This window comes from Oncorhynchus kisutch, linkage group LG19 (assembly GCF_002021735.2).
Source record: "Oncorhynchus kisutch isolate 150728-3 linkage group LG19, Okis_V2, whole genome shotgun sequence".
Lineage (NCBI taxonomy): Eukaryota > Metazoa > Chordata > Actinopteri > Salmoniformes > Salmonidae > Oncorhynchus > Oncorhynchus kisutch.
The window spans coordinates 44495138-44510826 of record NC_034192.2 but is presented as its reverse complement, the minus strand read 5'-3'; the positions used below and the strand labels follow the sequence as shown (position 1 = coordinate 44510826).

General features: G+C 42.6%; 1 protein-coding gene across 1 annotated transcript; it reads left to right on the top strand.

Moving 5' to 3' along the window:
* Positions 1-1679: 1679 nt before the first annotated feature.
* On the top strand, positions 1680-14057 carry LOC109864871 (SAM and SH3 domain-containing protein 3). Its single transcript, XM_020452894.2, has 8 exons — positions 1680-1927; positions 4319-4408; positions 6168-6302; positions 9003-9141; positions 9442-9599; positions 11751-11969; positions 12251-12395; positions 13162-14057. Exons 1-8 carry the CDS (start codon positions 1859-1861, stop codon positions 13404-13406), a joined length of 1200 nt encoding a protein of 399 aa, XP_020308483.1. The 5' UTR covers positions 1680-1858; the 3' UTR covers positions 13407-14057.
* Positions 14058-15689: the final 1632 nt, after the last annotated feature.

Sequence of the window (15689 nt, the reverse complement as noted above, 5' to 3'; positions counted from 1 at the left end):
AAGACAGGGTCCTGAAAGAGGCGAGTTTAGGTGTATCTGTGTCAAGACTTCCCCAGAGTAAATACAGAGGGTTTACCACAAGATGTAAACCATTGGTAAGCCTCAAAAACAGGAAGAACAGATTATAGTATGCCAAAAAACATCTAAATAAGTCTACAGTTCTGCAACAACATCCTATGGACAGATGAGACAAAGATCAACTTGTACCAGAATGATGGGAAGAGAAGAGTATGGAGAAGGGAAGGAACTGCTCATGATCTAAAGCATATCACCTCATCTGGGAAGCATGGTGGAGGTAGTGTTATGTAGTGTTATTCATTGATGCTGTGACTGCTGACAAAGCAGCAGGATAAATTCTGAAATGTTTAGGGCTATATTATCTGCTCAGATTCAGCCAAAGGCTTCAAAAGTCATTGGACGGCCCTTCACAGTGCAGATGGACAGTGACCCGATGCATACTGTGAAAGCAACCCAATACTTTTTTTAAGGTAAAGAAGTGGAATGTTCTGCAATGGCCAAGTCAATCACCTGACATGAATACAATTGAGCGTGCATCTAACTTGCTGAAGGCAAAACGCCTCAAGAACAAGTAGGAACTTAAGACAGCTGCAGTAAAGGCATGGCAGAGCATCACCAGGGAAGAAACCCAGCATCTGGTGTTGTCTATGTGTTCCAGACTTCAGGCAGTCATTGACTGCAAATGATTTGCAACCAAGTATTAAAACTCACAATTTAATTGATGATCAAATAAAATAAAATGCGATTTTATTGGTCATATACACAAGTTTAGCAGATGTTAATGGGAGTGTAGCGAAATGCTTGTGCTTCTAGTTCCAACAGTGCAGTAATATCTAACAAATAATCTAACAATTCTCAACAACTACCTAATACACACATATCTAACAAGTAATCTAACAATTCTCAACAACTACCTAATACACACATATCTAACAAGTAATCTAACAATTGCCCAACAACTACCGACTGAGAATATGTACATATAAATATGAGCGATGGCCGAGCGACATAGGCGAGGTGCATTAGATGGTATAAATTACAGTATATGCACATGTGATATGAGTGTCAGTAAGAGTGTCCATGATTTATTCTAAAGGTATTGATGGAGATAAAACTGTCCAGTTTGAGTGTTTTTTTGCAGCCCGTTCCAGTCACCTTCTGCTGCGAACTGAATAGAGGAGCGACCCAGGGATGTGTTCTTTAGAGACTTTTAATAGAATGTGACTGGCAGAACATGCGAAGATGATTCATTTCTCCCACTCGGATAGATGGGATTTTTTTCTTGTTTTGTAATAGGCAAATATAGACCAGCATGAGAGGAAGGCAATCACTAGTTCTGCATTTTTGTCACGACGGGACATGCATCTTTACAAGAATTCTTTTTTGGAAATAATGGTCATCTCTGTTTTATATTAATTATCCCCTATGTTAGAGAAATTAGATTAGATCCATTACTTTTTCTGAATAGATCAACCATTACTCTTTGTGAACCTAGAGATGAATCATCTCTTTCACCAGCGGTGTAGAACCAAAGATCCTAGGACAGAAAGGTATTCAGAAAAGAAAAAGAAAGAAAATAAAAATACAAGCAAAGTTGAGTTTCTCTGGCAAACTCAAACCAAAGTGCCTACAGAAGTCTGCTTCTCCATTTCCTGTGTGGTCATGTGACTTCCTCTCAGTCTCTGGCTCCACTCTGTCAAACAGGAAGTCACTCTTTTTGTCTCTACTTTTTTGTCCTCTAGCAGTGACAACAGAGTGATAGGAGCCGCTGAATTCTGCATTGGTACCCGTCTCTCCACTTTTGACCACAACGAATTGCAGGGGGAACCATAGAGGAACAATGTTACGGCGAAAACCTTCCAACGCCTCAGAGAAGGAGCAGGTGCTGGAGAAGGTGCAGAAGAAGAAGGTGAGGAGGTTTGGGTTGTTTGTGTCTGTCTGTGAGTGATGATGATATGAAGTGCAATGACAAGAGGAGAAGGGCTGTGTGCACACTGCAAAAAGGGCTTTGGACTCCGATGTCTATCAAAAACGCATAGCCCTATTTATTTGTCCAAATGAGAAGTGAACAAGTGAAATAAGTACATTGTGTGAAAATATGTGATAGAGCAACACAAAGTGTCCATCTTGCTGATGAATGAACATGGCGTGGAGAGTAATTTAGAAGAGTGCTACTTTCTCTGGTTCATCCCATTATACTGGATTAACCCCAACATTGAGATACACCTCTTAGCCTATTGCCTATATGGGCTGCAAAGACTGACAGGATGTTCTACACAGGCTTAGAGGAAGAAACCTTTGTGGTGACCTGAAAAAAACATTCTAAAACCCAGAACTGAAATAGATTGAAGCCTTGGTTGTCAGGGTTAAAAACATGAAATAATGCTTCTCACGGCACAACACGTTAGTTCCTCTCTAATATTGCTGTATGATTCATTGCTGTTGGTCTTGGACATAGACGCTAAGTTCAGTTTGAGTCAGAGTTTCGTGGCTTCATGCTCTAAAGCTCTACTGGCTTGGTTGGGTAACAGCTAACCTCCTACGCTTAACCAGTGCCCTTGTTTTCCATCCGCAACCCATGTTCCACGCTCCTATCCAGGTTTCATTATAACACACCTCATTACCTTAATGCCATTGCTCCTCCTCCCCACCACATGCGATAGTTTGCAATTATAATCAGTCCTGGATGAGAAAGGTCAACTGTATAGACTCAGGAGCAGAGACACTGTAGAGTCAAGGTACCTGAAACATGGGCTTCAGTGTGTTTTGAGGCCTGAGAAGGCAAATGATTTGCTCCTCATCAAGATCACCTAATGGATATTAGATTATACTAATGCCTATCAATTTAAACTTAAAACTCTCTTCTCTGAGTGGTTGTTCCCCTCCTTTGGTTCAGTGGTTTGATTAGTATGTAGTCTTCTCACAGCCACCAAGGCTGTCTAGACATCTACAGCGATTAGCTGCCAACAGTTGGCCAACATGTACCCACTTCCTGTGGGTTTTAACTAGGGGCAAGAAGGAGAGGTGAAGATAGGCCTTGGCCTCATGTGGAAAGTAATGGCTGCTTATCTCTATAGGGAACTGCAACAATGAAAAATGTTAGACAGCAACAAGTACAGTATCAAATTGAGACCAAATCATATGTGTAATTACTCCAAGTTGGAGTATACATTTGGGAATATTTAAAATTCATAACTGAAGTGTAGAATCAGAGATGTAAAGGCAAAAGAAGAGGTTTGTTGAAATGCATTGGAGAGATTAGAGGTAGAGGCATAGAGCAAATAAAAGCAGACTAGGCTCCAACACAGACTAGGCTCCAACACAGACTAGGCCTCAACACAATATACCTGACTTCAGCTTTTATCTTTGCCATATAACGGTTGTTTGATCATTTGGGAACAGTATTCCATAATGTTATCGATCTGTGTCTAGGCTCTTTATATCTGCGTAAGCAGTGGGTCATTCTACATATCCCGTAATATATAACTACATATCCCATGACGACCAGCCGAGCTAGCATTATGACTAAGGCTGTCTGATGTAGTGATGTATTCTGTGAATCTCTACAGATAAGGACATGATACCAGGTAAAGTGAAACATCAGTGTGATAGGTGCTATCTCAGGACGCAAACAATAGACTAGATGGTCAGATACATTTAGCTGGATCTAGGCTCTACATAATATAAGAGGAAAGGTTTTTGTTAAGTTCTCATTTAATAAACTTGATGATAGAGTTTGTTGTTGCTACAAAAATGTAGTCATTACTGTAAGTGGTTAACAGTAGGCCTAAGCAGTCACCCAGGCCTAAACCCCCAAAGAAGCCTAAACTGTAACACAGGCCTAAACGGCAACAAGGCCTAACCCCCCCCAGAGAGCAGTGACAGTAACCCAGGTCACAGTGACATTTTGGCTCTGTATTTTAGACATCATGCCAATGTTCTATCTTCTCCTGGCTCATTGCCTCTTATCCCAACTGTCTCTGTGAAGTTTACCAGAAGAACTCTATGGGTGCCTAAATATCTTTGATTAAATGTTATAGGCTTAAGGCTTTAAGATGTGACCTGTATGTTGAGAGGGTCTTCTGTTATGACTCAAATGTGTTTCTCTGGGTCTCCTCTACATGAGTCCTCTGTGTATTTCTCTGGCTCTCCTCTACATGAGTCCTTTGTGTATTTCTCTGGCTCTCCTCTACATGAGTCCTCTGTGTATTTCTCTGGCTCTCCTCTACATGAGTCCTCTGTGTATTTCTCTGGCTCTCCTCTACATGAGTCCTCTGTGTATTTCTCTCTGTCTCCACAGCTCACCCTGCAGAGGTCCAGCAGCTTCAAGGACTTCATGAAGCCCAAGTCCCCTGTAGTGCTGGACAAGGAGTTCAATTTGGACTACACAGTAAGTTTACAGTGTGACCGACTGGTTTTGAATTCGGGTCTCCACTACGCTGTGTCAGCGCACGGAGCTAAAGCCTAGGTATTACCTTGGGAAGCTAATGCAATTCTTCAGGGCTCAGACAAGGTTATTCATCACACGAGCATGGTTCACCAAACTACCTCTGTTACAAACAAAAGCCTCTGTTGTCTTCCATTAGCAGCCAAACGTAATCACAGTTCCATCATGTAACAGTTTAATACCAACCATTGATTATGGAAATACATAGTTTGTTTCAGTCTCTCTGTTTACTGAAATTCTAAGTGGTTGTTCCTCGACGGGGGACATACTGCTTTTATCCATACCCACATTCACCGCACACTGTCTATTTAATGAACACAAAGGGCAAACTCACGAAAGTGTTTGAATCTTTAACCATGAAGGAAGTTTGCAATTTATGCTTCCCAAAATTGCCCAAAACAAAGACCTGTCAAACAACCAATAGCCAAGTGTACTTCCTCACTTTCACATTGATGACAATAACATCAAACTGAAATAGACAGCACTGTTATTTTGCTACTGTAGTTTTACAAACCGTATGACTGGAAGTTAGAAGACAGAGACAGCAGTTAAGAAGGAGTTTTCGACAAGGAGAGGAAGTTCAGAGGATGAAGCTTAGAATTGTGTGTAAACGTCGAGAGACGGGACTGAAATAAACAAGCAGGATGTTCTCTGTGAAGTCAAGCAGGGAACTTATGGCTGCTGTCTTCGAGACAGTCTGGTTCTTCACAGTGGGATCCATTCACTACAGCTAATGACATCTCCAGAACCTATCTGTTCCATTAACTGTGAGGGACATGGTTTAATTATGAGCTATCGACCCACGTGCTGCTCCTATGATTTTGTTTAGGGATTATTTTGTTCCAGTCCTGTCTTTCTGTGCACAAGCATGTATAGTGTGTGTATGGTATGTGTTTGTGTGCATGTGCTCGTGTGTGTGTACAAATGCATGCCAGCGTGAGAGAGTATGTCTCTATTTGCTCTATGTATGTGAGAAATCTGTAGTATTTGTTGACAGCACATGTGGTCTGTTATGCTGAATTTGGGGCTGAAGGCTTCCATGTTAACTACACAGCCGTACTGTCTGATTGTAGCCCTGTGAGGAGGAATTAGTATAACTCTCTGTGGTGCTGACTGTACCATGCTCTGTTATGTTATGTTCTGCTCTGTTCTACACTGTTCTGCTCTGCTCTGTTCTGTTCTACTCTGTTTTGCTCTCCTCTGTTCTACTCTGCTCTACTCTGCTCTGCTCTGTTCTGCTCTGCTCTGTTCTACTCTGCTCTGTTCTACTCTGCTCTGTTTTACTCTGCTCTGTTATGTTCTACTCTGTTCTGTTCTCTCACCAAGACAGCGCCTTCAGGTCAAAATGTTCTGGCCTGCTGCCAGTGACACACACAAGCTTTCATCACAGCCAAGCTTTACTGGAAGCACTTTCACCGACAGTGTCCCAATCACCGATTCACGTCACACATTGCAATCTGTGTGTGTGTGTGAATCGCAGCATGCGTGCGTGTGAACCACTAGAGCACATCCCCACCCAAGTTACTGTGATAACTTAAATTTTTGTGAATAAAAACAGTTAGGTGACCCTGTGCACTTAATTTGTGTCTGAGAAGTCACAATTCTTGTGATCCTACACAGATAACAGCAGTGCACATCACCCCCACCTTACAAAAATTCACTTAAGTAGATGTTGAAATGGTAACCAAAAGTAACCCTCTAGGTGCCGGAGGATGTGTCTGAGGAGGAGGCAGTGAAGAGTGGCAGTAAGCAGGGGAAGAAATCGTGGCGTAACGTCATCTCACGCACCATGACCCGTAAAACCTCCAAGAGGGTACAGAAGGCTCTGGCAGAGGGGGTAAGTGTAGGGTGATGTATTATGGGTAATGTAGTACATCTGGTTTGGTCTTAGCAAAGAATGTTCCAAAGCTAACATCAGGTAGGTGGAGTACAGCGATGACCGGAAGTTACTTTTTCATAACAGGTTAGGAGAATTAAAGTGGTATCTTACAAGAATTAGGTTAAGGTTAGGAAAAGGGTTAGGGTGAGCTAAAATGGTCACCTGTTATGAAAAGTAATCTAGTCACAACCCTAACATCGTGGGTAGGTCTTCTTACCAAAAAAAATCATCATAACTGACCTGTTGTCTACAAAAATGACAATTATATTGTAAATATGAACATAATGTATGATTGCACAACTAATTTATATTGAAATATAGTTTTAAATGTGTGAAATAAAAAAACACAATGTTAGGCATAGATATTTAACCCTGAAAATGACAGACACTTCATTTGAGTGATCATGGATATATCTACATATCAATCAAATTGATTTATAAAGCCGTTTTAACATCAGCCGATGTCACAAAGAGCTATACAGAAACCCAGCCTAAAACCCCAAACAGTAAACAATGCTGTTTGGGGTTTTACTGTGTGTGTGTGTGTGTGTGTGTGTGTGTGTGTGTGTGTGTATATAATATATATATATATATTACACAGTTGAAGTCGGAAGTTTACATACACTTACATTTAGGTTGGAGTCATTAAAACTCCTTTTTCAACCACTCCACAAATGTCTTGTTAACAAACTATAGTTCTGGCAAGTTGGTTAGGAGATCTACTTTGTGCATGACACAGGTCATTTTTATTTATTAACTGTATCACAATTCCAGTGGGTCAGAAGTTTACATACACTAAGTTGATTGTGCCTTTAAACAGCTTGGAAAATTCCAGAAAATGATGTCATGGCTTTAGAAGCTTCTGATAGGCTAATTGACATAATTTGAGTCAATTGGAGGTGTACCTGTGGATGTATTTCAAGGTCTACGTTCAAACTCAGTGCCTCTTTGCTTGACATCATGGGAAAATCAAAGACTGGTTCATCCTTGGGAGTAATTCCTAAATGCCTGAAGGTACCACGTTCATCTGTACAAACAATAGTACTCAAGTATAAACCCCATGGGACCATGCAGCCTTCATACCGCTCAGGAAGGAGACGCGTTCTGTCTCCTAGAGATGAACGTACTTTGGTGCAAAAAGTGAAAATCAATCGCAGAACAACAGCAAAGGACCTTGTGAAGATGCTGGAGGAAACAAGTACAAAAGTATATATATCCACAGTAAAACGAGTCCTATATCGACATAACATGAAAGGCTGCTCAGCAAGGAAGAAGCCACAGCTCCAAAACCGCCATTAAAAAAAGCCAGACTGCGATTTGCAACTACACATGAGGACAAAGATCTTACTTTTTGGAGAAATGTCCTCTAATTAAACCAAAATAGAACTGTTTGGCCATAATGACCATCATTATGTTTGGAGGCAAAAGGGGGAGGCTTGCAAGCAAAAGAACAGGGGGGGGGGGGGGGGGATGCAGCATCATGTAGTGAGGGTGCTTTGCTACAGGAGTGACTGGTGCACTTCACAAACATATGGCATCATGAGGAAGGAAAAATATGGATATATTGTAACAACATCTCAAGACATCAGTTATAGCTTGGTCGCAAATGGGTCTTCCAAATGGACAATGTCCCCAAGCATACTTCCTAAGTTGTGGCAAAACGGTTTAAGGACAACAAAGTCAAGGTATTGGAGTGGCCATCACAAAGCCTCAACCCCATAGAAAATGTGTGGGCAGAACTGAAAAAGAGTGTGCGAGCAAGGAGGCCTACAAACCTGACTCAGTTACACCAGCTCTGTCAGGAGGAATGGGCCAAAATTCACCCAACTTATTGTGGGAAGCTTGTGGAAGGCTACCCAAAACATTTGACCCAAGTTAAACTATTTAAATGCAATATACTCAATTTGTATTTGGTAGCATGTAAACTTCTGACCCACTGGGAATGTGATGAAAGAAATAGAAGCTGAAAAACCACTCTACTGTTATTCTGACATTTCACATTCTTAAAATAAAGTGGTGATCCTAACTGACCTAAGACAGGACATTTTTACTAGGATTAAATGTCAGGAATTGTGAAACTGAGTTTAAATGTACTTGGCTAAACTCTATGTAAACTTCTGACTTCGCACTGTATATGTATCAGTACCTCTTTTCCTGAACATTTTCAAAAGGTTGACAATGTCTCCCCCTAGTGGTCACATTCAAACAGCACCCAAAAAGGTTCAGACTTTCACAGCTTCAAGATGTTCTACCATATTTAATTTTACCTTTATTTAACCAGGCAAGTCAGTTAAGAACACATTCTTATTTTCAATGACAGCCTGGGAACAGTTGGTTAACTGCCTGTTCAGGGGCAGAACGACAGATTTGTACCTTGTCAGCTCGGGGGTTTGAACTCACAACCTTCCGGTTACTAGTCCAACGCTCTAACCACTAACCACTGCCGCCCCGGCCACACTACAGCACAGTCTACTTTGGATACTTTTCTGAAGGCCCTCAGTTGTCAAGCTGTCTGTATATGTACTACAGCCTAGTTTTATGGCCATACATATAACAAAATATTGTATAATGAATATACAGTATGTCTGTGGTTAGGGCAAATGTTGACCTGAATGCACTGTCTGTTGTTGAACACTAATCAATATCCTCTATGTACAGGGGGAAAGTGGTGAGGAGGGCTCCCCGTCCCCCACCACAGACTGGATGCCAGACCTGACAGCAGGCAATAGGACCTCCGTGTGCTCCACAGGCTCAGAGGACACCATCTACAGCCCCCTCGCTCGCCAGCTCTCTGGGTGTAAACTAAAATATATTTTACTGAACCTGTCTAACAAGTCAAGTGCATAAAGCTAACCCCCACTACATTCAAATCAGAAGCCCATAGTAGATATCAATTTTAATCATAGACATGTCCAGGGTTGCTGGGCGCTCCCATTACCAATCATGGCACAGCCACAAGCTTGGGAATATTGGAATGGTATGACTAAAGGTTTTGAGTATAGTTCAGCTTCTTATTTTCAGGGAAACCCTTCATGGGACTATAAGGCTGTTAGATAAGCTGACAATGCCTGCGATTGTCTGTCTATGCGTGCTGCAGGTGGGGACCGTCAGAGCCTAGACAGTGGCTACAGCCAGAGAGACAGCATGAGGCTGGAGGAGTCCAGTCCTCCCTACACAGGCCCCTTCTGTGGTCGCGCCCGCGTCCACACAGACTTCATCCCCAGCCCCTACGACATTGAGTCCCTCAAGCTCCAAGTAAGTAGACTGGTTTAACCAGATTTAAGTCTGCCTCAGCATTTATACTAGTTTAACCAGACTGAAGGTACACTCAGCATTTATACTGGTTCAGGCAGACTACCAAGTAAGACCCTCCCTAGGGAATACGTCTTAAAACGACACCCAATTCCCTATCTAGTTCAACGCAGTAAAAAGTAGTGTACTACATATGAGATAGAACTCCGTCTCGCCATAATTAAACGTAACCGATGGCAATCATTTTGATATAGGGACCCTCCCTTGTTAACAGATTGTGAAATAAAATAATGCTTCCTTAATCATTATCCATGGCTGACTCTCTGCAGGAGCCAATCTTACTGAGCGCTGATCAGATTAGACATATCACTTAATTACAGTAGTATTGCAGTAGCTCAGTGAAGAATACAATTACAGTAGTATTATAGTAGCTCAGTGAAGTATACAATTAAAGTAGCTCAGTGAAGTGTACAATTACTGTAGTATTGCCAGCAGCATACCACCCTGCTTCCCACTGCTGGCTTGCTTCTGAAGCTAAGCAGGGTTGGTCCTGGTCAGTCCCTGGATGGGAGACCAGATGCAGCTGGAAGTGGTGTTGGAGGGTCAGTAGGAGGCACTCTTTCCTCTGGTCTAAAAAATATCCCAATGACATTGCCCTTTGTAGGGTACAATTGCAGTAGTAGAGAGAACAGTCTGTGGCTGGGGTCTTTGACAATTTTTAGGGCCTTCCTCTGACACCACCTGGTGTTGAGGTCCTGGATGGCAGGCAGCTTAGCCCCTGTGATGTACTGGGCCCCGTACGCACTACCCTCTGTAGGGCTTTGCGGTCAGAGGCCGTGATGCTCTCGATGTTGCAGCTGTAGAACCTTTTGAGGATCCATGCCAAATCCTTTTAGTTTCCTGAGGGGGAATAGGCTTTGTCCCTCTTCACGACTGTCTTGGTGTGTCTGGACCATTCTAGTTTGTTATTGATGTGGACACCAAGGAACTTGAAGTTCTCAACCTGCTCCACTACAGCCCTGTCGATGAGAATGGGGGCGTGCTCGGTCCTCCAGTCCACAATCATCTCCTTAGTCTTGGTTACGTTGAGGGATAGGTTGTTATTCTGGCACCACCCGCCCAGGTCTCTGACCTCCTCCCTATAGGCTGTCTCGTCGTTGTCGGTGATCAGGCCTACCACTGTTGTGTCATCTGCAAACTTAATGATGGTGTTGGAGTCATGCCAGATCGTGTTTGGATGGAGGTAGTCATCATTCACTGTTTATGTACCTGCAGATCGTGTTTGGATGGAGGTAGTCATCATTCACTGTTATGTACCTGCATATCGTGTTTGGATGGAGGTAGTCATCATTCACTGTTTATGTACCTGCAGATCGTGTTTGGATGGAGGTAGTCATCATTCACTGTTATGTACCTGCAGATCGTGTTTGGATGGAGGTAGTCATCATTCACTGTTTATGTAACTGCAGATCGTGTTTGGATGGAGGTAGTCATCATTCACTGTTTATGTAACTGGAGATCGTGTTTGGATGGAGGTAGTCATCATTCACTGTTTATGTAACTGCAGATCGTGTTTGGATGGAGGTAGTCATCATTCACTGTTTATGTACCTGCAGATCGTGTTTGGATGGAGGTAGTCATCATTCACTGTTTATGTAACTGCAGATCGTGTTTGGATGGAGGTAGTCATCATTCACTGTTATGTAACTGCAGATCGTGTTTGGATGGAGGTAGTCATCATTCACTGTTTATGTACCTGCAGATCGTGTTTGGATGGAGGTAGTCATCATTCACTGTTTATGTACCTGCAGATCGTGTTTGGATGGAGGTAGTCATCATTCACTGTTATGTAACTGCAGATCGTGTTTGGATGGAGGTAGTCATCATTCACTGTTTATGTACCTACAGATCGTGTTTGGATGGAGGTAGTCATCATTCACCGTTATGTAACTGCAGATCGTGTTTGGATGGAGGTAGTCATCATTCACTGTTTATGTACCTGCAGATCGTGTTTGGATGGAGGTAGTCATCATTCACTGTTTATGTACCTGCAGATCGTGTTTGGATGGAGGTAGTCATCATTCACTGTTTATGTAACTGGAATGCAGATCGTGTTTGGATGGAGGTAGTCATCATTCACTGTTTCTCCTGCAGAAAGGTGACATCATCCAGATAATTGAGAAAGACCCGGTGGGCACATGGACGGGGAAGCTCAACAACAAGGTGGGCACCTTTAAGTTCATCTACGTCAACATCCTACCGGACGAGACCACACCGCCCATGAGGAAGAGGTGCTCCGGCAAGAACCGCCGCTCCATGGCCAAAGACAAGCCCCAGACCCTGGAGGAAGTTCTGGAGAGGATCGGTCTCATCGTAAGACAATCATATCCTCTTAATCTCAGAGATTAAAATAGAGAGGTGGCTTAGAGAACGCAATCAAAGAGCAATCATTACTAACTTGGATCAGTTGAGTTGGGAAGAGTTTAAACACTGAGAGCTGTATAAAGACCTTAGTGAAATTGGATAAATACCTGACCACGCATCTCATATAATTGCAATTAATTCGAAGCACTCATAATTCCCTGTCAATTAACCTTTCTTTTGGGATTTTGTGTAATGCTAATGCTAATGTGATGCTTCTCCCTGTCGTTCAGGAGCTGGGCTCTTTGCTGTCTATGCATGGCTTCCAGAGCCTGGAGGACTTTAGCGGACTGAAGGAGTCCCACCTCAATGAGCTCAACATCACAGATGCTGAACAACGTACAAAGATCCTGAATGCTACTGAGCTGCTGCGTGAATGTAGGTCCACTATCCATTCCATATAACAACGTACTCGCACTATAGGAGGCCCATGATCACATTATGATCACACATAAACACACCTACTGGAGGCCCACCACACACAGATACCATTATTTACTGCAGCTAGTCGATGCAATAATGTACTTGAAATCAATCAGCAAATTGTATATATTTATTTGTATATACAGTCAATTATACCTTCTACTTGGGAGCCTCCCTCATAGCCTCTTATGTGGTACTTCAAGATGTAATGTAATGCAGGACATGTTCAGCAAGGCCTAGACGTGTACTCTTTTCTCTGTACAGTGCTATCACCAGCTTTCTCTCCTTTCTGGGAAAACTGTTCGCTAATTAGCGTAATATTATGAGGCTCACTGTACAGTAATGGTACAACATTCTGCTCACATTTTCTCGTTGTGCTCATTAGCCTGTAGGAAACCCCATTTGGCCCTCAGAAACACTCTTTCCTCCAGCCAGATCATTAGCCCTCATTTAAACACCTTTCTCTAGCTGTTTCCTCTGCTTGGAACATAACCACTTGGTTGGCCCTTAGCCTGAGGGGCTAGCAGCTCCGACATGCTTCCCTGTTCTAATTACATACACTATGGCCAGGATTCAAACGAACCACACTGCACTGACCGCTCTGCACTTGACTTTTAAAGGCAATTTAAAAGTCAAGTCAAAACGTTAGAGGCACATACTGAAATAATGGCATTTGTACCAACACTTGAGGTGATGGTTGTCTTGTCTTTGTCCCTCTCAGCGGATGATGAGTCTGAGCCAGAGGAGGAGGTAAGTAGCGTTGAGGAGAAGGGTGATGTACCCAGGGACTCGGGCTGCTTCGAGAGCACAGAAAACCTGGAGAACGGGCGCCATGAACCAGAGGGAGAGCCAGGTACAGAGCAGAAGTCTAACCGGGAGCCAGAGCAGCACCAGGTTGAAGAGGGGCAGCTGAGTTCTGTTGAGGAGCAACTGCAGGAGCTTACAGTGGATGTGGTGGTCACCTGAATACTGAAGAGAGGCTCTGGAATTGATGAGCCTTGGTTGGTTGACTGTACTGATGGACATTTTATCAAAAGCCAACGACAATTGGTTGATTGATTCAAACTATCAGGATAGAGTGATAGTCAGGATTAAGCCATATATATTGAGAGGGAGTGTCTTTTCATTTGTGGCCTGCACACTTTTAAAACAAAGGTCACAAGGCAGCAGCTGGAGCTTCACCAGTAACTGTTGGAAATGTTTTGGAAGAATACAAGACTTTGAAAGCTTGGTGTGGTTGTAAATATTAATATTAATTGATTGCGCAAGTGTCATCCTTTTCACTGATACCATGTCATTTGAGCAGGCCTGAGTGGATTTTGTATCAACTCAGAGCCTTCTTGTCATCTTTCCAGGCTACTATTAGTTCTGACATGGATATTAAAGACCTTAGTGAGGACATACAAATTGAAATATTCTTCTATGTGTTTCTGACCTGATATGGTCACGTATTTCATATTCCCATCAACGGATAGGTAGGAAATATACATTTTCTGTCACTTTAAAAAAATCCTTTATTCTGTCAAGCTCTGTTTATTTTTAACATTTTAATTGTGTTGATGTGTAATGTTTTTTTGCATCCGTTATTTGGGAAATAAACTTAAATAAAACCATTAATATTTGGACTGTATAACTTTACACATTTGACACCACCAAAGCTAAAGGGCTACCGAGTGACACAGCGGTCTAAGACACTACATCTCAGTACTAGAGGCGTCACTACAGACACCCTGGTTCGAATCCAGGCTGTATCACAACCAGCGTAGGTCATCATTGTAAATAAGAATTTGTTCTTAATTGACTTGCCTAGTTAAAAATCTTGTGTTAACATCTGTATTGTCTGTCATAGTTGTTAGGTAGACTTTTCTGTATTCAATTTTAAATTAAACCGTTTATAGTCAATTAACCTGGGCATTACACAAGAGACACTATAGGACAGAACCCTACCACTGCACACAGAGAGCACTGTTACTAGTGCCGTTTATACCTGGTGCCAACATGTGTCCTGATTTTATCCACGTTCTGATTGGGCTCAAATTTTTAGACCAGTGAAGATGATTCAAATAATTGATTGTGAGCAAATCTTTTTGACAACCTTCGAAAGTAGTCCGGAGAATGTACTGGTTGGATCAGAGCTTAGTGTCAGGTCAATGGGTTGAGTCCAGTAAAGACCAGGCTCACTGGGAGGTAGTGTGGAGGGTCAGGGAGGAAGGTTGGAGGGTAAGTGAGGTAGTGTGGGGGGTCACGGAGGAAGGTTGGAGGGATGTAGGTTGGAGGTAGTGGGGAGGGTCAGGGAGGGAGGTAGTGTAGAGGAAGGTTGGTTAGAGGGTCATGGATGTAGATTGGAGGTAGTGTGGAGGGTCAGTGAGGTAGTGTGGGGGGTCAGGGAAGAAGGTTGGAGGTAGGGTTGAGGGTGTTAAATGCCATTTGTGACACACAAGGGCTGCGTTTAGACAGCCAGACCAATTATTTTTTTACACTAAATGTATATTTTTGACCAATCACAGATTGGTCAAAAGACCAATTAGTGGTAAAATATCAGAATCAGTCTGCCTGTCTAAACACAGCATATGTCACCAGGTCAAATCTTATTATTCGTATCTCAGAGCCATTTGCTTTGCTAGTTATAGCTTAATGTTAGCTAGCTAACATTGAACTTTGTGGGTTAGCCACCTGCAGATTCATGCAGGTTGGTAACGTCAGGAGTTGGGATTATGGTTAATCGTTTACCTAGCTACATGTCTTAATGTGTTTGAGCCAATCAGTTGGTATGCAGAAGATAGCCATATTTGGTAAAAGACCAAGTCTATCTGTGACCGACCGCCTTGATCTGATCTTAGGTAGCAAAAATTGAAATTGTGTTTTTTTACATTGGATAAAAGTAGAGACGCAGGGCTACAAAATGTATATCATACACTGCATGAGGAACAATGGCAAAGTAATTCTGCTAATTTTGATAAGCTTAACCTCACTTTTGAATGTTTTGGTACGTACTGGAGAGCTCTTCTTTGTCTCCACCCATTCACAACCTCTTAAGCCCCACCCATCCCTTTAAGGTTTGAGCCGAGCCTTCTGTCCTAACAACAATCAAGCACCGAAGCTAACTGGATAACTTTAGCTAGCTTGCTAGCTACTTCCAGACACATGAGAGAACAGCTCACTGACCATTTTATTCGCCCTAGCAGAGCTGGTTAGGCTGTTTTTGATGTTATGCAGATCGATGGTGACTGCAACTGTACTGCTGGCAAC